Here is a 21,105-nt window from a genome sequence, read left to right as displayed (position 1 = left end):
TGATTCTCTTTTCTCTTTTCTTTTTTTTTCTATTTTACAGAGACTCTGGTGCCAACAAACTGTCTGCAGCCAATCTGTGTGAAACTTTCTGCATTTCTCAGGGACAATTAGCTGACTCATAGTCGGTTTTTCCTCTTAAATGTTGTGAACAGATGTATGTTCTCTCTTTTTTTTTTTTTTTTTTTAAAAGTTCAAGAGATCTGTGTTAAAGATACAGTTATGGGAAATAAGCTCTTTTGCATTCCTGCTGAGTTTAATGAAGAGGAAGATCAATACCACTCAATCAGTGTGCAGAACACGTGCACATCTTTCATGTTTTTTTCAGGTTTTAACAAAAAATGTAGATACTTTCTGTTTCTCTTTATTTCTTGAAGAAAGAGTGCACCATTTCGAGCACAGATTAGCTCTTCTTCAGGTACAGATCGATCACTGCAATCTGGGCTCGAAACATTGCGCTCTTTCTGAATGTAATAAAGAAGAATATTTGATCTCACAGTGTTGCAAGTCTTTGAAAAACAGCAAGATCAATACAACTGTCATGTCTGTATGCTAAATATGAAGCTAGAGTCAGGAGGCAATTAGCTTAGCTTAGCATAAAGGCTGGTAACAGGGGGAAACAGCTAGCTTGGCTCTGTTTTTTGTTTTGTTTTGTTTTTTTTAAATACACCAACCAACCCCTCTAAAACTCACTAATTAACACGTATCTTGTTTGTTTAATTTGTACACAAACAGAAATGGAAAAATGAAATTGAGTTTCGTGGTGTAAATGCAGTAGATTCACCAAGAAATACTTCCAGCACATATGAAAGGGGATCCAAGAAATACTAGTTATCAGATTTGCCGCCACACACTTAAAATCACTACTGGGTTAAAATTTTACCCAGTTTTGGTCAATATTGGGTTAATGTTACCCAGAAAGCCACTCAAGACAAAGCGTTGTTTTGAGCCAGTTTTAGTGTTCTTTTTTATTTTACTGTTGGGTTATTTACCCAAACTAAAGCTTGTTATAATCTGAATTGTACAAGAAACAATACATTTGTGACGGTTTTAAGCCAAACCTTGTTGTGTGTAACACTGGGTTAAAGTAACAGATTGCTAAAGTTAACCCAATATTGTGTTGGTGCTACACTGAGTGATGTTTAATGTGTAGTGTATGCCTGCAGCTTGGTGAAACTAAAATTGGGACTTAAAGGGTTAAGATTTGTCACTATGGAAGAAATCCAGGACAAATTGAAGGAGGCTCTGGACACGGTGACTATAGGAAGTGTTGTTATATCTCAAAGAGAGTACTTTGAAGGGGATAAGAAAGGTACTAAAAGATTTATGGGTCCCTCTTTGTAACACAACTTTCAGTTGTGTTTGTTTATGGATTAAACATGCAAAAAGAGTATTTCAAAGTCCATTGACAGAAAATTGTGCTGGCAGTGTGCTTCATGTATAGATTAAACAATCAGGACATAATGTGTTAATTAGTACAATTTAGAGGTTCTGGTTGGTGTATTTAGACCTTTTTTTGACAGAGCCAGGCTAATTTTTTCCAATCTTTATGCTAAGCTAAGCTAATCGCTCCACTTCTGTACTTACTTCATCAATGATATTTATATCCATCTTCTCACTCTCAGCAAGAAAGCAAAAACTCTTTCATCCAAAGTATTCCTCTGAATCCACAGGACAGGGTTCCTACACGTTTTTGAGATCACATTTTGAGATTTCCTAAATTATTGCATGACATGTGACATGCTGTAGCCAGGGTTTTAGAAATACTGATGGCAAATTCCTCCAAAACATCCTTGTTCTCCCCAAGAAACCTCTACTAGCTAGCTTTTCATGATGATCTTAAAGGTGCAGTGTGTAGAATTTAGTGGCATCTAGGCAGAACAGACTTGGCAGAAGTGAAATATAATATTCATACGCATGTTTTAATTAGTGTATAATCACCTGAAAATAAGAATCGTTGTGTTAACATTACCTTAGAATGAGCCCTTTATATCTACATAGTGAGCAGGTCCTCTATCACGGAGCCCGCCATGTTGCACCGCCATGTTTCTACAGTAGCCCAGAACAGACAAACCAAACAAGGTTCTAGAGAGGGCCTTTCACATTTTTCACAATTTTTACAGCCACTGTAGATTCTCCTACACACTTGGAGGGGGAAGGGAGGGGTATTCAGTTTGTTGCAATCTGCAACCTCACCACTAGATGTCACTAAATCATACATACTGCACCTTAAATTAGACCTGCAACAATTAGTTGATTTTTCATGTTTAGATAATTGAATAGTTTTGAGTCATTTTTTAAGAAAAACCTGCCAAAATTCTCTTGTTCCAGCCTCTTAAATGTGAATATTTACTGGTTTGTTAGTGTTCTATGATAGTAAACTGAATATCTTTGGGTTGTGGACTGTTTATTGGGACAAAACAATATATTTTAGGTTGCATCTTGGGCTAACAGTGATTGACAAGTTTTACAATTGTCTGCTATTTTATAGACCAAACAACTAATCAATTAATCAAGAAAATAATTGACAGATTAATCGATAATGGAAATAATCATTAGTTGCAGCCCTAGTCTTAATTTTTCATTCTCTACAATGCCAAGATTATAATTCTAACAGAGAAACACTATCCCTTTACGTTAATTTATTTTTGGCTATAAAACTGTCAAATTTAAGAATTTTGACTCTTAAAAAAAGCAGAATCTGCCTTAAAGAGTCACCATGTGTAATTTGTGCACTATAACTATAAATGTAAAGCTCTTATAAGGTTGAAAACACAAATGAAGACGCGTCTTCATATGCTCTCAATAGTAGCTACGACTCTGCACATGTATGACACAATTACCATCAGCAATACTTTGTTTTTCTCACAGTTTTTGTATCTTTTTTCTGTCAAGCTGCGAGCAAACAGATTAGGTTTTTCCAATTGGATTTCCTTTTTTTCAGGTGTTTTCTTTTAAGGGATCAGCAACAGTGCAGCTTGACATTTAACATAGGTTTGTTGAGGGGAAAAGGGTGATTTTGATCAGAATACCATGACATTTTCCAGCGTTTAAAAAACTATTTATCACTTTCCACAACTTTTTGCAGGTGTGGAAGACATAAATACAAAAATAACATGAGTTTTCAGGTTTATAGAGACTGTAGGAACCCTGGAATATCAGCCCTGTGTGTCTAGATTGGGTGTAGATCTTTAGCCTGATATGAAATGGTACATCAAAGCTAATATTAACAATTAAGAATGTATCATCAACAAGAGGTCTGGTAGATAGAATCGGTTTTACAATACTGGCTCTTCATTCTGTCACTTATTTTACAGTACGATACTCATTCATCTGAGCAAAAATCCTCCTCAGCAAAATCAAGATAAAAATCACACTGATGCATACAGATTCATACATTTACACTCAGTTTGGAGCCTTGTTTAAAGTGAACATCAGTCACAGAAAGAAAAGAAAAGAAAAAAACAGACACTGGCCACAAGAATGAACCAAATTTGTATCTTTTCTGCAAACTAAAATCATGCTTTTATCTCTATCTGGGCCAGGCACGTCTGAGAAACAAAACTAAACTTGTAGGCACCAGTATTTCCCCTTATTGAGTCAGGAAAATGAAACACAAATGTAATTTTTTGCCCTTGGGGCTCATGGTAGCTTAGTCCTAAGCTGTTTGTGCTTACAAGCCAACTGACGTTGACTGTCAAACTCATATGGCAAAGTGAGTCTGTAGGCCACAGTCCAGTGCAGCACATACAGGCGGGGCCCCTGCATCTGGGGCTATGGGCTTTCTCCAAGTCATTATTATAAGACTATTGACTGCAAACCAGGCACAGTGCTTCCACATCATCATCATCATCATCATCATCATCATCATCATCATCATCATCATTATCACACCCTCTGAGATTTCTCTTCTGCACTGACAACAGCAGGCTATTTCTCTCTAAAAATCCCAATGATTAAGAAATGGCTGTCATTCATTACACAGAGCCATGAGAATACAATGCAGACTGGATGGCAGGTCAATACATTTTCCACAGTACTCTGTATCATCTATCAGCTCAAAGCTCATTCTGGAGCCACATTATCATAAACAATCTGGATATTGGCGTTGTAGCCCTCAGGGGAAACCTGGGGAGTGAAATATTTGTGGTGGGTTTGATTCAATTCTGGCATTATACAGATGACTAGAGATGGGATTTGATGGGGGTAATTGTGGCTGGTAATAATCGTTTATGCCCTGCAACATTTAAACCGTAGTAGTTTGTGGAAAGCCTGTTTGAAGTCCTCGTTGGACATGGTGTAAATGATGGGGTTGATTAAGGAGTTGAGGTAACCCAGCCAGGTGAAAATGTCAAATAACTCCGGGTGGAAGCAGGACTCGCAGACAGGCACTAGAAGAGTGTAAATGAAAAACGGGAGCCAGCATATGATGTAGGCTCCGAGGATTATTCCCAGAGTTTTGGTCGCCTTCCTCTCTCTGGCGGCGGAGATCCGCTTCTTCTCCAGCAGCGCGTCGGACACAGTGACTTTCACTTGGCTCAAGTTCGCGGACGAGGTAGTGTCACAGGAAGAGGTGTCGTTCGTCCCGTAGTTCAGGGAGGTTGTAGACGCCACCGAGCCGGGGGAGTTGGTGACCAGGTGCGCCGAGGTGAGTCTTTTCCCCGTCTTGTGAGACTGCTTCAGGATGCGCTTTCGGGCTTCCACGTAAATCCTCCCGTACAGGGCGATGAGCAGCAGCGTGGGGATGTAGAAAGCGCCGAAGGTGGAGTAGATAGTGTAGAAAATGTGATCCGTGTTCACGTTGCAGGTCGTCACCTCCTCTGCCTTCACCTGGCGCCAGAAGAAAGGCGGCAGGGAGATGGAGATGGCGATTACCCAAGCGGTGGCGATCATCCCGGCTGCGCGCCCCGGCGTGCGCTTCTTGGAGTACTCCACCGCGTCCGTGATGGCCCAGTAGCGGTCCAGCGCAATTACGCACAGGTGGAGGATGGACGCGGTGCAACACGTTATATCCGAGCTCAGCCAGATATCGCACACCACCTGCCCTAATGTCCACGTTTGGCTCACAGTATACAGCGCGCTGATGGGCATCACCAAAATGGACACCAGCAGGTCCGTGACAGCCAGAGAGGCGATCAGAAAGTTTGCCGGGGTGTGTAATTTTCGGGATTGGTAAATAGTGGCGATGACAAACGCGTTTGAGAGCGTCGTGGCGAAAGTTATGAGGGATAAGGTCACAGCTAGACCCGCCTGGAAAGCCAAGTTAGTGTCATTCGCCTCCGCTTTCGACGTGAAATTGACATGGGTGTTGTTGGTGGAGATGTTCAACAGCTCTCCGTAGATGACAGGCGTTGGTTTGACCTGACTGGCATTCTCCATCCCTCCACCTTCCCTCGTCAGATCCCCCTGTCATTGAGCTCAAAGGAAAGCCTGGAGATCACTCTGAAATCAGTCAAATATTCATCCATGACGCGCGTTTCTCCTCTTTTTTTTAAACCCAAAATAAAAGCGGCTCCATCTCCAACAGCAGTTATCCAGCAGTCAGACGACAGGTGTTTCCATGAAGACACATTTTTGTCTCCTCTTCTTCATCATATTTACTTCATCTGCATTAAAAAAAACTGTTTAATCAACTTAAATATCCATTAAAAAGAAATAAAACTGCGCGCAAAGTGGCCTCTCCATCATCCAACAAAGATTTTCAGTGTCACTGTTATCATCTTCCAAATCATTTCACAATCCAATGTTACAGTAAAAGATGATTTAATGTCTAAATTGTCAGTTTTTAATCCGCTCTTAGTGTATGTGTCTCTCCTCACAAGTTCAGAGCTGCTGAAGTCTGACTCCTGGTTTTATACTCTCTCTCTCTCTCTCTCTCTCTCTCCCTCTCTCTCCCTCTCTGTCTCTCTCTCGCTCTCTGTCTCTCTCTCTCTCTCTCGCTCTCCTCCCTCCTATACTCTCTCTCTCTCCCTCTCTGTCTCTCTCTCGCTCTCTCGCTCTACTCCCTCCTATACTCTCTCTCTCTCCCTCTCTCTGTCTCAGATGATAAGGGGACTCTTGATTTTTATCATTTTTAAAACAATTTTCCACCTTTTTTCAATGCTGCTCTCTGTTAAAGCCCAACACATACACGATTTTATATATATATATATATATATATATATATATAGAGAGAGAGAGAGAGAGAGAGAGAGAGAGAGAGAGAGAGAGAGAGAGAGATAGATAGATAGATAGATAGATAGATAGATAGATAGGTGTGTGTGTGTGTGAGTGAAATTTAAATCAATAATATTAAACATTTTTAGGATCTTTTAAATTTATTTTTTATGAATTTGGGTCCAAATATGTGCTGATGTTTTACAGTGTAGAAATAAACGTGTCACTGCTCTCTGGTGGACAAACTATGAAATGGAAAAAAATTGAGTTTTAAGTTCATTCTTGACCATCAGTTGGGAAAACCAGCTCAGGTCCATTATAGTAGCTGTTCCCGAACTTTCGTTCAGATCATGTGATCTTCATAAGCAGATGGAGTTTGTCCAGATGTCATGGAAATTGGCACTTTAAGGACTTTGCATCCCTGTTGGCTTGACTGAAAACTGAAACTGTTATCAAAATGGTTCTGTCCAGCGAGATTAATTTAATAATAACAGTTTATTGAAAGTTTACAAAATATAGACACAACATATTTGACCCATCCCACTTGGGATGCAAGACACCACTATTTTACAAAACATACAGCCTCCGGTATTTCATATACAAAGCATGTGGATAAATGAAAAGAAGAGAAACACAAAGAAAATAAAAAACAAAACAAAAATCCCAAATGAACTGTTCACTTAAAGAACTGCTACATATCCACAGATTATCTTCATAAAGGGCTTTTTTCCTCTTCTCCCAGGTTTTCTCCAGATAACTGGCTAATTTGTTTCATATGTGAACAGCCAACAGAGTCTTTATGCATCATCCATATTTACAAAATCAATATCTATTTTTATCTTACTAAACAAAGCATTGCACAGTTCACAATAAAAAGGACAGTAGAAAACAAAATGGAATTCATTTTCTATATCATTTAGGCAGCACATAAGACAGATCCGCTTGTCTTCTTCTAGATTAACATACTGTCCAGTTTCAACAGTCAGAGGTAAAATACCAAAACTCAGCTGGGCAAATAGAGATCTTTGCTTTCCAGACAAGATTTATACAACATAATTGTATACTATATTCACTTTTTATCATTGTAAAGATACCCAGTTTCAGTTTAGTCCATATATTGTCAGCCCACTGCCCTTTGTTCTGAACAGATTCTCTAAACAAACAAATGTTGATCTTTTCATTATTAAAAAAAGCCTTACCAAACATTGCAGAACAATGTGCACACAGCTTTAAACCAAGAACCAATCACCTGTTCATCCCAGATAAATATTTGTCACGTCAACCTACTTTCCTCCATATCAAGTAACAGATTCCATAACTGAGCTGTACATATCTTCCAATGAGCATCTCATCTCATCGTCTGCATACAGAAGAATACTTCATCATCATTTCCCTTCCACACATTAGCTCACAATTTAAAGATTGAATTTATTTGGACAAATCATTTATATAAGTTGTAAACATTGTGGGGGGCAAAGGATCAACTTGTTTCACCTCTGATGAGGTTGGGAACCAGTTTGTGTGATACTCATTCAGTCTTACACACTATGGGCTCATTGTAGAGAGCTTTTAAAGCCCTTTTTCCATTGACCCCACACTTAATAAGTCTGTAAGCTAAAAGGTCCCTATTGATCATATCAAAAGCCTTCTGATAGTCAATAAAACATGCATATGATGACTTGTTTTCACTAATTCCATTTGTTATAATTGTAGACAATACAAAGATATGACTCACAAAACCCATTTTGCCCTTCCATGAGGAGCCTTTCTTTCTCTAAATACAACATGAGCCTCTCATTAAGTACAGTGGAATAAAGCTTGTCTACTGTGCTCATTAGGATGATCCCTCTGTAATTTAATGGCACCCTCAGGTCCTCACTTTAGGATTTTGGTATTGGATTTATAATAGATTTAAGCCACATACAGTAGATGGTATTTTAACAGATTCAAAGCATGTTTTAAATAATTTCCACAAAATATCAAATAATTTGGGTGATTTTAATATCTCATTTAGTTTTGCTTTATTGATAGCCATTTGAACTTCATTATGAGTAAGACCCTTATTAAAGTCCTCATTTACACAATATTCTTCTTTTAATATTTGGCTCTCTATTACATTTTTCCTCATACATATATGTCTTAATAATGGTTATCATCAAAATTTAAAGTCTCGCTGTAGAGGAGACCTTTAAAGTCTGTCTCCTACCTATTAATTTCCTCAGACAACCCAATCACAGGACTGCCATCATGCCCCGTCTCTTGGGATTTGATGTTAAAATTTTTCTTAAAGTTTAACACCTGTCCTCTTTGAAAACATCTTTTATAGAATCTGTATCTTTTATCAAACCTGCACTGACACTTCAAGGCCTCTAAGAATTTCTCCCTTCCCATATAATTACTTGAACAATTCAGAAACTTTTTTCAGCTTTATGCACAGACTGCCATAATCCTTTTAACTCCTTGTTCCAATAAGGTTTCTTATAAAATAACTTCCATTTAGGATTATGGTTGTCTCCAGCTTTATTATCGCCTTCTATTTCTTCTTCATCAGAAGAACTGATCTTCAATCAGTTTGCAAAAGCTACCATACCAGTTATCTAGATTTTCTTGCTCTCTAAAACAAAATTGTAAATCATTCTTCAATTTCAAAAAAGCTGATTGTTGTAAACCAGAAGATAAGAAGTTAGCTGGTAAAGTCCTGCTGACTATCTTTTTTTGTGGGGGAAACTAGGTGAATCTCTTGAGGAGCTGCATAATAATGAACCTCAGTCTTTATTTAAAAAATGAACAGCAGTAAAAAGAATGATCTGGAATTCTACATCTTTCTCTTAGATCCATACAGTTTGCAAATTTAATGAATTGATTTGGGGGTAAAACTTCTAAGGAGTCATAAGTTTGTAAGCAGTCATATGGTACAAGTATATAACCACAATATCAACATCAATATCAACCAGAGCTTTACCCTCGTCAGATACAGATGTATAATTGTTATTCAAAGGGCATACGCTTCACATAACTTTGATTCTTTTAAAAATTTAATCATTGATTCCCCATGCTTGTTTACAGAATCATCCAAGGAGGCTCTGGGGAGCATCTCATCCACTTCTTTTAAATAATCATCAAAAGCACTTATCCTGCTGTTCAAATCTCCACAGACGAAAATTGCCTCAATTCCTGAACATAAATAAATTGGACTCAAAATATGATTAAAGAAGAATGAGGCATCCTTTCCCCATACTGATGTTTCAGGTAGCCGGTGAAAACAACAAACCTATATCCTGATTTTACACGATGCGCCCATTCCCTGTTACAACAAAGTCTTTCCCCAAAGGCATCTCCTTTAAGATGGTGAGAATGTTAAAATCCAATAGTCTCTCCGATGTGATTTTTCCAAGCAAGTATACACCTTGTTATATCGATCACCATCCTTATGTTTCTGCTTCTTTCTCAATAACGCAACTTTATCTTGGACTTAGGCCAGCTGGATCCTGACCGGGCCTGGTCCACAATCTCTTGGCTTCAGCCTCTCCACTGCAGCCGCAGTTCTACACGGGGTCGCATTGCAGCCCCTCCAACAACAGCCCTGTATGTATATTTAACAGTTATGGATGATATGTATACATGTTATTGCACATTTTATATTTTAAACTTATATAAATATTTATAATTTGTAGGTACATCGGGTATTATAGCGTTACAGGGTTATTTCCCATTATCAATCATAATGAATCAATATCAACATATCTATGAAAATACCACATATCTACATATTAAAAATATATAAACAGCTCCAAAAATGTCTAATTATCTACAAAAATTTACTACAAATCTCTCCCTACCTTCCCTGAAACTTTCCTTTCTCTTTCTCTCTTTTTCTCTCTGTCTTTTCTCTCAGAAAGCATCTTAATATCTCTCTCTCTGTCTGAAGTACTTTCATACAGGCCCACTGCAGGGTCATAATGCCCGAGGGATTTGTCCACAGAGAGGCTAACAGGCTAACTGGGTCCATTATTTTGGACACAGATTGATGAATGAAGTCTTTTGAGTGGAGCAGCTTCAGCACCACGGACAGCTCCCTGACCTGCAGAGTTGAAGAGCCTGCAGCTCTGAAACTCAAGCTTTTAATGTTTTTATTATCTGATGACAGAGAAATAAAGTGGAACCAGAACTCCAGAGTTATGTTCAAAATCACACTAACATTTGCAAGGATGGGAAATTAGGAAAAATCCAGCCCTTACTGAACAATATGTCATTGTTTATTTCTTATTTTCCTGAAGTCTTTCACCCACTCAGTAGATCTCCTTCAGGGTCACAGGGGTTGGAAACCTTTCCCAGCATTCCTTTTGTTTCTCAATGCAAATGAACAGTCTGAAGTGTAAATATTTGTCATTAAGGATGCTGTGATGCATGAGGCAGATGCGTCTGTTTTGAAAGCAATTGAACCTGAAGGCTCATGAGCATTGAAAGCATGTTGGTGAACTCAATAAATACTTGTGCTGCTTCAAGTCATGGTGTGTTAAGTTGACATAAATTAAAGTCTCCTCAAGTCAGACAAGAGCAGTAACATCTGTAGTGACATCAGAGTCAAGTAGAGAGATATATTTGATCACCTAAAATGTAAAGGTGAGTCACTGTGATTGGCTGTGCGAATGATTGTGTAGGTGGTTTCAGGCTGGCAGTTTTTTCACCAGGTGAAATTAATTCAAGTCACGTTAAAACATTTTTATTTGTTTAGCCCAAATCAAAGATTACAAATTTGCCTCAAGGAGCTTTGCAATCTGTATGGCATACAACGTCCTCTATACTTAGATCCCTGATAAGAATAAGAAAAACTCCCCCAAAAAATTGGAGAAAAAATTGAAGAAACATCAGCAATAGATGTTGAAATAGACATAGAAATAGACCAAGATGGCAAAATTACAGAAAAACTGATAACATATATGAAGAATAACTCATGACTGACGAAGAGCAGAAGGGAACAGGAAATAGCACCGGGAGGGTTGTCAACATAAACTACTGGAGCTAGTATGCCTAAGGGCTAGCTACATCACTCCAAAAAGTTGTAAATTACACTTGTATTATCAAACATTTTACTGTTATTAACGTCTCTCACTGTTCTTCACTCACTGCAGTCAAACAGCATTGCTTCTTCCCTGCTGCTTGTATCATTCTGCCTCGCAGTTATAAACCCAGAATATAAATAAACAGTATTTTCTGAATGAGAGGTCAATCACACCCCCTCTCTAAAACTGGCTGGACTTTGACGCATGATTTCATGTGTCAAAATTAAATCAGAGTGAACTCTGTGCAGAACAAGAAAGGGTCCATTCTCGCCCATCTTACACACTGAAATGAATGAGAAGCAAAATTTGGCCTAACTGCACCACAACAGTTAAGCAAAAAAAGCGTACAACATCACCTCCGCCAAATCTCACTTGTCACTGTGGACTTGTCAATGCTCACAGGTTTCAGAGCCAGCTTGCTTGATAGCAAACATTTTGTTAATCAGCAACCTGAACTTTCTCCAACAATTTACATAACGCTGTGCCAAACAACACCTTGTTTGTCTGTATCTGTAATCCAAGAGGCAAGGGACATAGAAAAGTGAGATCTCAGAAAGTACAATAATGATCTTCTCTCCCAAAGACCTTTATCCACTAAACTTACTGGCCCATCACTGCATTACTTTTTTGGTCAGTTTTTCAGCAAATCACAGCATTGCCGTTAAATTTTCATGACATTGTCAACTTTTGTCATGTCACTGGTCAGTCCTGCAGCACCTGAAATCCCACAATGCCTTGTGCAGAAATTTTCTCTTGTTACATAGAGAATAAATAGGATAAATTTTGCATAGTGTCGTGCTGTGCTCAGTGGGTCTTTACTATGAGACTGGCCTCCTCCAGCTCCTGCAGTAGTAGTTTTATTTATCCATTTCCCTATGCTTAAAGCAACAATATGCAACTTATGGTAAGTTACTTCAATTTGAGCATTAAGAAGCATTTAAATAGGATATACATTTAAATTTACTGTACTTTGGAGCATATTTCATATTAATATTTTAGGAAGACCTACATACTGTAGCTTTACGACAGGAGTGTAGGTAAGAAATGTGTATTTTTGGTTTGCTTTTTTGTTTGATTAGGTATTTAACTTGGTTGGTTTGCTTTAGTTTTGTTATTTTACTGTTAGCCCACACTGAAATCAAAATGTCCCCCAAAAAAGTTCTGAGTAATAAAAACTTTGGGGGCTGAAATCTGTTGGTGCTGGTGGTTCTTAGGAGCTCGAAAGTGGGGAGTCTTATTTTTATGCTACAGCTAAACAGCTTTTCAAAAATACATATCAAAGTAGTTTTTCAGAAGAGATTTAAAAGCACTTACATAGCTAAATAACCTGAGATCGTCCTGCAAGTTATTCCAAAGTCTTGATTGCAATAAGTTGTCACCTCTGGTAGTAAATTATGATGAAACTACAGCCAGTAAAACTGCTACCAAGGACCTCTGGTTACAAACAGGTGTTAAGAGCTCACTATTATATGACAGTGCAAGACTATGAATGGCTTTATAAGTTATCTAAACTAAGCTAAAAGTAAGTAGTTAGTGGAGGGCAGCTAAAACAGGAGTGATGTGTTCATGTTCGTCTGGATTTGGTTTACAGCACCTGCACTGGCGCACTGCAGTGGTAAATGGTGTGTGCTGGTTTGGCTGAGACCAGAATTTAATGTGTAACAGTAATGGAGACAAAACTCTGGCATTTACAAGCTTTGCTACAATATGTCATCTTGTGAAAGGAGTGACCTAATGTTTCACTATTCTTTAGGCAAAACAAAACATAAATCATGAAACAACGACAAAATAACAGTTAACTCAGGATTGAAAAGTAGCTGCACTTGATTAAACTTTGCATAAACTTCGTAGTAACTGAATTAAAATTTCAACTTATTACTTTTGAGACAGGTACTTGAAAAATCAGATTTCTCCTCTTTAACCAACCACTATTCATTTTCAGAGTCTGTACTTGCATCAAGAATAATCATATTTCATACATAAATCATTTATCACCCTCACAGTTTCCACATTCCACATCATGTCCGTACTGTGCAGCTCTAGCGGACACTGTATCGATCATGAGCACAGAGCCGAGTCACAAAGTTTCCCATTTTCCAGTCCAGCTTGTGCTGACCTTCAGCTGTATGCCCGCAGGCTCCGTAGTGACTGAGGGAATCATATCACGGACACTGAAATGAGGTTCTCTGCAAGAGGGTCGTGACCCGGGAGAACCTCTGTTTCCAGCTGCTGCTCTTCTAAATGAAGAGGAGCTGCTCGGGTTGTTTCTGCAGAGACCTTGAGATATTTGTTTCTCAGGAGATATTTCTCTTGACAGACACTTTGCTGCAGTCCATTTTCATTCAATGTCAAGTTTATAGTTTGTAGAGGTGTACACTCTCACAGTACTCAGGATGCATTTTAAAACTCTGAATTTTTATCTAGGAAATCCTATTTAAAAATAAAAAAAATATATTAGATACTGTGTAGTAGAGGAATTGGACAACTGCAGGTGTACAGATACCAAACCGAGGAGAGTTTAATTACTTACATCATATTATTAACATCAGTCTTGCACCCTCTAAAAACCATTAAAAGTAAAAGTATCACTACTACAGGTTAAATATACTCCATTACAAGTAAAAAAGTCCTGCATTCAAGATTTTATTTTTATTCTATTTTAAATCTTTTTGTTGGATTTTCAACAGACAAAGCAGTTTGGTTCAACAAGTACAATATGCAAAGTGTCTGTAGTGGATCAAGTAAAAGTACTAAGGTATTATCAGCAAAATGTAGTATGTAAAGTCCCCATTATACAAAACACTGGCTTCCTTGATGGTGCATATACTGTATACTGCAAATCTTATAAAGAAACTTCTTCTCAGCTACTCAGAGCTCCTTCCAGGAGTGTTGAAACAAGTTCATTTGGATTTAACTGACTGATTCTTTTCACTTAAAGGAAAACTCCACAGATTTTTCACCTCAGCGTGTGTTTCCAGGTGTGTAAAAAGTAGTATAAAGCCTTTTGTGTCTCCAGAGGGAGCTGTGTGAAATCTGATATATTGCTACTGACACATCCAAAAGAGCAGTCGGTGGTTGATTAACATTGCTGATAATGTAGGCGCCAGGTCTTGACAAGGAAGAAAAATGTGACTAATAAAAAAGAAAATATCTCTGGTTCTGCTACATCAATTTTGATCCTTTTTTAAAAAACAAACCGTCCATCATGAGTCCAGAAATGTTGTCGGAGCGCAATGCTAAATCTGTGGCGTAGTCTTTTTTAAAAAAGTAGTTTTTTAGTAGAGCTGCAAAGATTAGTAGCTTAATCACTTAGTTGATCAACAAACATCATTTTGAGTCATTTTTAAAGAAAAAAATGTCCAAATTCTCTTATACCAACTTCCTAAATGCGAATATAATCTAGTGTATTTTGTCTTCTATGACAGTAAACTGAATATCTTTGAGTTATGGTCTGTTGATCGGGACAAAACAAGATATTTAAGGACGTCATATTGGGCTTTGGGAAACAGTGATGGACATTTTTCACCATTTTCTGACATTTTATAGACCAAATGACTAATGGAGAAAATAATCCACAGATTAACTGATAATGAAAATATTTTTTATATGAAAAAATCTGTCACAACCTGGCTCAAGGCTGGAGACCACACATGAGTTATAACTAAAAATAGATTTATTGTAAATAACTAAAAGATAAATGAAACTAAACACAACCAAAAATGACTAATGACTGACTGCCTCCAGCTTCTATATAATCTGGGCAGTCCAGGTGAGCTGAATCTTCCTGACGACCCGACTCCGCCCACCAGGCTCCCGCAGGTAGAGGACTAAGAGTCTGTTCAGATCTTAATCTCCAAATTGTAAAATAAATGTAGCGGAGTAAAAAGAAATAATAAAACCGAGTAGAAGTAAAAAGTAGTATAAAAAGTACAAGTATCTCAATGATGTACTTAAGCACAGAACTTGAGTAAATGTTACTTTTCACCACAGTCTGAAAGCACATTAACTTGCAGGATCTCCAAACACATTTGGGATATGAATTCAGGAAAACAACATGCCAATATGGCCTGCAGTCCTAATAAAAAATAAATAAGGAAAAATAAATAAAACACAGCAAGTTGCCTGAGTTGAGATTCAGCATAGGGCTGCGTGTTGCTGCAGATAATGAGACTGTGATTTTGACATGTTTCGACAACAACGCTCTTTATATATTGAGGACTCTAGAAAATGTCATTCGGGTAACTTTCAAAAGGTTAACAATCGCTGTATGCAAATGTTGACAATTTCCAGTGAATTGACTACCATTAGAGGGGGAAAAACACTTTTTTTTCTCTGCCTGTCAGCTGGAGCCTTCCTAACTATACGATTCTAATATTTTGATGATGTTTTGAGGTGCTGTGTTTATTTTCTCTGGTGTCATGCTGATTAAAGTCTGTTTTCTCTTATTTGTGAGCTGCTGTTTATTCCTCCCAGTCACGTCAGGCCTGTGTATCTCATGATACCTTCATTTTGTACAATATATGAGATTTTTTGCACTGATTATATTGAAATCACAGCTCTGTTTTTCAATATGAAAGTATGGATGTATCCGTGAGGATTCAAAGGAGTCAAAGGTTTTATTTGTCGTGTACACAAGCAAAATGTGTAGTGAGATGCAGTGTGGCATTCTTATTAAGGTGTGTGCTAACAGACTAGTGTAAAAAAAATAAGAATTAGAAAAAAGAAATATAAAAGGTTACAAAATTAATTGAATTTTGGGGTTATCTATAACAATACAAAAAAACAATTATCTTTAATTTCACAGTTTTTAGGACAAAAAAAATACAATAAAATAAACTAGAATTAAGTTTTTGGCACCGCACATTGTGTAAGGATGTAAAACTTACAGAAAGTGGTGGAAGAAATATTCATAACCTTTACTTCAGTAAAAGTAGCAATACAGCAATGTAAAAATACTCCATTACAAGTAAAAGTCCTGCATGACAAATCCTAGTATGGCAAAGTATTGCAGTAAAATTAGTGGTTTGGTTCCTCTGACTGATATATTATTATATATGACATCATTAGATTATTAATACTGAAGCATCAGTGTTAGAGCAGCATGTTACTGTTGTAGCTGCTGGAGGTGGAGCTAGTTTCAACTACTTTATATACAGTTAGCTAGAAATGAAACCATTTGAGAAGTTTAGAGGGGAAAAAACATTATTTGCTCAAAGGCCAAAAAAGCTTGTTATATTATCCATTGTGTCAAATCTGCATCTGAAAAGTAACTAAAGCTGTCAAATAAATGTAGTGGAGTAGAAAGTACAAAATTTATTTTTTGAAATGTAGTGGAGTGAAAGTATAAAGTAGCATAAAGTAAGTGACTAAAAATTGAACTTAAGTGCAGTACTTGAGTAAATGTACTTAGTTACTTTCCACTACAACTAAAAATTGTTGAGAAAATTGAGTTTTGAAGCTATTTCACATTCATAAAAAACCCTTCTCAAACTGGAACAGAAAATATGATATTTGCCTCCTGATAAATAATATTTTCCCAACGTTGCAGCTGATTTTCTCAGCCAAACAAACCTGGCAGCTCATTATAGATCCTCTATTAATAATGACCCAATTTTACAAATGTTGTGTTGAGCTAAGCTGTATAAAAGCTGTACTAAAACTTTTTCAGGTTTTTCTCGGTTCAGTCAAAAGAGCAAGAAGATATTGCACTTTCGGCTGCACATTTTAACCACAAAAAACGTTTCATTACTTGAGAAACTGGTTTAAAAGTAAAACTATTGATTAAAAGCTGTTTTGTGCAGCGGGCAAAATGGGCAGAAAAGTCTTTAAAGGATGGAAAATAAGTCCGTAAGTGTCGTAAATGTCGTAAGTGTCATTAAAAAAGCAGCTGGGTTTATGAAAAATCATTGAAAAAAGAGAAAAAAACAGCTTAACTTGAATTTAAAAGTCCTAAACGTTATGTACAGACAGGACTGGGGCGACAAGCTAAAGCTAAAATTAGCATCTTTGACGTTTCAGTTGTTTAATGCTGAGGACAACAGGTGTCCAACAATGGAGAGCGATGAAAGCCAATTAAAAGGTAATTAATTTGGTTCAGAGTTAATGTTAACTGTCAAAGTGGTAATACTGTTTAACCTGTTTGATTAAGAGTCAATGAATGAACTGTAAGCATCAGTTGTGTTGCTTTTAGGTAAGTTATCTTTATTAAGCTAACTTAGCTATGTAGCACTGTACCTTTAGCTAGCTGCAGTCTGCTATTGTTTAATATTTAAAGCATTAAGTTATTGTTTTTACAGCAGCGCTATTTACCAGCTGTTGTTTTTGGACAAATATTGATTCAGGCTGCCAGATTATGTTAGTTATACATAAAAAGAAAATGAAAACTGAAGTTAACTTTAGTTTTTGTTTGCATCTGTAAAGGGGGACAAGCAAAGAGCAAAATATCTGACATGAATTAAATAATATTTGTATCAATACAAAATTCAGCATTACAGCTGCATACAGTCATCAACATTTTCACCAGTTTCTGACATTTTATGGACCAAACAACTAATCGATTAATCGTGAAAATTCACAGATTAATTGATAATGAAAATAATCCTTAGTTGCAGCGCTAGACAGTAATATACCAACCAATACAGCTTCATAGTTTTTAAATATGAAACATTGCTTGTTATAATTTGGCTCAACTATGATAACTAAGCATCACTGCTTCATTAAAAAATATTTATATTTTCCTTTAAAAAAGTTACTTAACCCTGTCTTAATCTACTAATGGTTAAATCAGTTTTCTTCTCCACTTGTGAGATTTTACAGAATAATTAATAATAATTAGCGTCAGACTAATAAAGTGTTTTAAATAAAATAAAAGAAGATAATATATGAATCTTCCATAGACTGTAAGTAATTTAACTGGAGTGATGAATCATTTACAGTATGTTGTGACCTAATGGATTTTGATCCCTTTTCAAATAAAAAACTGATCACGATAAGTCCAACTCCATGTCCGCTCCAAGTCCATGTTGTTAGAGTGCAATGCTGAATCAGTGGAGTAATCTTTTTAAAAATCAGCCTAGGTTTTACGTAGAGCTGCAACGATTAGTCGATTAATCGATAAGCCAATCAACAGAAAATTAATTGACAACTATTTTGATAATTGTTTTAAGTCATTTTCAAAGAAAAATAGTCAAGAAAATAATCAACAGATTCATCGATAATGAAAATCCTTAAAAAAATCTTAATCTGCAAGGCGTCAAATAAATGTAGTGGAGTGAAAAGTATAATGTTCCCTACTGAGTAGAAGTAAAAAGTAGCATAAAATGGAAATACTCAAGTAAAGTACAATCTCAATAATGTATCAATGACTTTAAAGCATCTTTAAAAGGCAACCAAAACAACTGAATTCCTCTATAAAGTCTAATTTTAAAATAAGAATCACCAAAATCTGACACGGATGGCAGCTTGCAACGCAAAATACACAAAGTATGATCATGGATAAAAGTTTTTATGATTTGTGAGGAACTTTCTGTAAAGATTTGAATCTAATCTAAAATCTAATCTTCTTTTAAACTCTTATTCATTGTATCAAATGATAAAAGTGACAGTTAAAAGCTCTGGGCTCTGTGGATGAGGATCAGATTGGTTAATATAATACTCATGAGCGATTATTCACACTCATTAACGGTACATGTGCTTCTTCACTGTCACTGTGAAATTATTGTTGGTTAACTTCCTAAAAATCCGCCCTCTTCTCTCTGCTTCAGGACCATCGGAGTGGTTTTTCATGAAAGCCAAAGTCGCTCTGGCGGTGGCTGTAATAAAGAGCAAGCCTCAAGGTATGAGTGGCAGACAGTACGCCGAGGCTTTAGCTTCCAAGCTGCGGCGCCAGGATGAAAGTTGGAAGAATAAAGCGCAGGGGCTGCAGCAGGAGGTGCTGAGGCTGCGACAGGAGATGCTGATCACCAGGGTGACGTCAACCACGAAGAGCACCACCGAGGCAGCAGGTAGACCTTTCTGCATAGGTGACTAAAAATAAGTTGAACGTTAGTCACAACTTCTGTCACCGTGTTCACTCAGTGGCAACTTTATTAGGTACACATATACAATCAAATGCAATCCAATACAGCAACTCCACCATAAGTTCAGACAGATTATTAGAAACGCCTCTCAATACGATGCAATCCAGACCTCACAAATAAACATAAGTGATGAAATATTGTAAACTTACTTAAGTGAACTTTGGTCTGGAAAAAAGCTTGTATGTTAACCGTGAATTTAATATATTTTATCAGACATATGTACTCTCAAAATCAAGACTGAACATCCAGCCCAGTACCTCGATTAATCAATTAATCATTGCAGCTCTATAGAAGACTAAAGAAACCAGAAAATATTCACATTTAAGAAGCTGGAACAAGAGAAATTCAGCTGTTTTTCCTTTAAAAAAAGACTCAAAATGATTCATTCATTATCAAAATAGTTGGTGATTAATTTCCTGTCAGTGAACATTAAAAGTTTAGTAAAGGTGCAGATTATGGCAGAGCTGTTGTACAGGATGCATCTACCTGTACAGGTGTATATTATAAAGTATAATAAAGTGGCCCCTAAGTGTAGAGTTTGACTTGTTTAGTATAACCGTTGTATTTATCATAAAGGTGATGTAGTCCTCTAAAAGTTTGACCCTTGAAAAGTCAAAGTTTCAGAATAATTCATTCAGCGAGTTGCAGAGGAGCTGCTGAAAGGTGAGCTTGTGTCAGAACAAGTCCAGACAGTTTGTGAAGATACATAAACGCAGAGTGTCTTTGCTGATGCCTTTAGTCTGAGGAGAGGATGTCTCAAGGATGAATCCTCACCTTACATACTGTCCTGAGGTTATCACGCACGGTTGCTAATGACAACATAATGCTTATGAATGTTGATCTGCCAGTTTTATAGCTGAATATGTTTGCCTTTTTATCCGATCATGGTGTATTGTAGAGCAGGTCAGACTAGAGGTTTGAGACAGAAGAGTTGAATGGAGGGGGGGGGTCCAAAGCAAGGAACTTTTGCAGGTGGTCTTAAATGAAAACAACACTCAAGATGTCAAATGTTTAAATAAAATTTTAAAATATATAAAATATTCAATTGTTAAAGTGCAACATGAGGCCTGATACCTTCTTGCTCTAAACATGGTAGTGAATGAAACAGCAGCCTGCGTCAACATCATCAGAACTTGATGATTACTTATAAACATAAACACACATCTCATCCTGCAGCTTGTTGAACGAGCCATGAAATAAACATTCACTGGGAAAAAAAGTGCACCGCTGACCTTATACTGCTAATTAGATTCTCAGCTGCAGCACATTTAACAGCATGTAAACATACCTGAAAATGTCACTTTGGACTTGTTACATGCTGGTTTCATACTCTTTAAACTCCCTATCAGTGACTCACTGTCTGTCCATGACTTTTAGCTACGGCAGTTTGTTTACTTTGTCTCCAATGAGACATTAAATTTTGCAATTAATCCACATAGGTGCCAAACCGTGGGGGTCGATCCATACGGATCACAGATCAACTACGGTCCATTACACCACTAGTTCCGTCGTGTGAGCACAATCGTTATATAAACATTAATTTGTCCCACTGTCAGTTAAATTTATTAATGGGCAGCTCGTGGAGGACAGACATAAAGGAAGGCAGCAACATAAGTAGAGGGTTTCACTGATAGTGTGTCTGTTTGTAAGCGTGTAAAGCAGAGGTGCAACAATTAGGCTAGTTGATTCATTGATTAGTTGCCAAATATTGAAGTAACATGCAACTATTTTGATAATAGAACAATCATTCTGAATTGTTTTTTATTTAAAATGTCCAAACTCTGATTCCATTTCTCAAATGTGAATATTTT

The 21,105-nt window shown here is 37.1% G+C and overlaps 2 protein-coding genes and 1 long non-coding RNA gene across 4 annotated transcripts in view; 2 read left to right on the top strand and 1 right to left on the bottom strand.

Moving 5' to 3' along the window:
* Positions 1 to 3,886: 3,886 nt before the first annotated feature.
* Positions 3,887 to 5,796, bottom strand: LOC137169126 (5-hydroxytryptamine receptor 1B-like). Its single transcript, XM_067572123.1, has one exon. It carries the CDS (start codon positions 5,374 to 5,376, stop codon positions 4,228 to 4,230), a length of 1,149 nt encoding a protein of 382 aa, XP_067428224.1. The 5' UTR covers positions 5,377 to 5,796; the 3' UTR covers positions 3,887 to 4,227.
* Positions 5,797 to 9,261: 3,465 nt separating this feature from the next.
* LOC137169757 (uncharacterized) lies at positions 9,262 to 10,326 on the top strand. Its single transcript, XR_010924534.1, has 3 exons — positions 9,262 to 9,501; positions 9,635 to 9,738; positions 10,049 to 10,326. It is a non-coding gene; the product is annotated as an uncharacterized lncRNA (long non-coding RNA).
* Positions 10,327 to 17,186: 6,860 nt separating this feature from the next.
* Positions 17,187 to 21,105, top strand: part of mei4 (meiosis-specific, MEI4 homolog (S. cerevisiae)) — a 64,532-nt gene continuing 60,613 nt past the window's right edge. For both annotated transcript variants that reach the window (XM_067572623.1, XM_067572625.1), the window contains exons 1-2: positions 17,187 to 17,295; positions 18,980 to 19,219. In XM_067572623.1, the coding sequence (XP_067428724.1) occupies positions 17,268 to 17,295; positions 18,980 to 19,219 (268 nt within the window). In that variant the 5' untranslated portion in view covers positions 17,187 to 17,267. The remainder of the gene's footprint in view (positions 17,296 to 18,979; positions 19,220 to 21,105) is intronic.

This window comes from Thunnus thynnus, chromosome 18 (genome assembly GCF_963924715.1).
Source record: "Thunnus thynnus chromosome 18, fThuThy2.1, whole genome shotgun sequence".
In the NCBI taxonomy this organism is placed as follows: Eukaryota; Metazoa; Chordata; class Actinopteri; order Scombriformes; family Scombridae; genus Thunnus; species Thunnus thynnus.
Note: the sequence above shows the minus strand (reverse complement) of the source record. Positions and strands in the feature narration are given on the sequence as shown.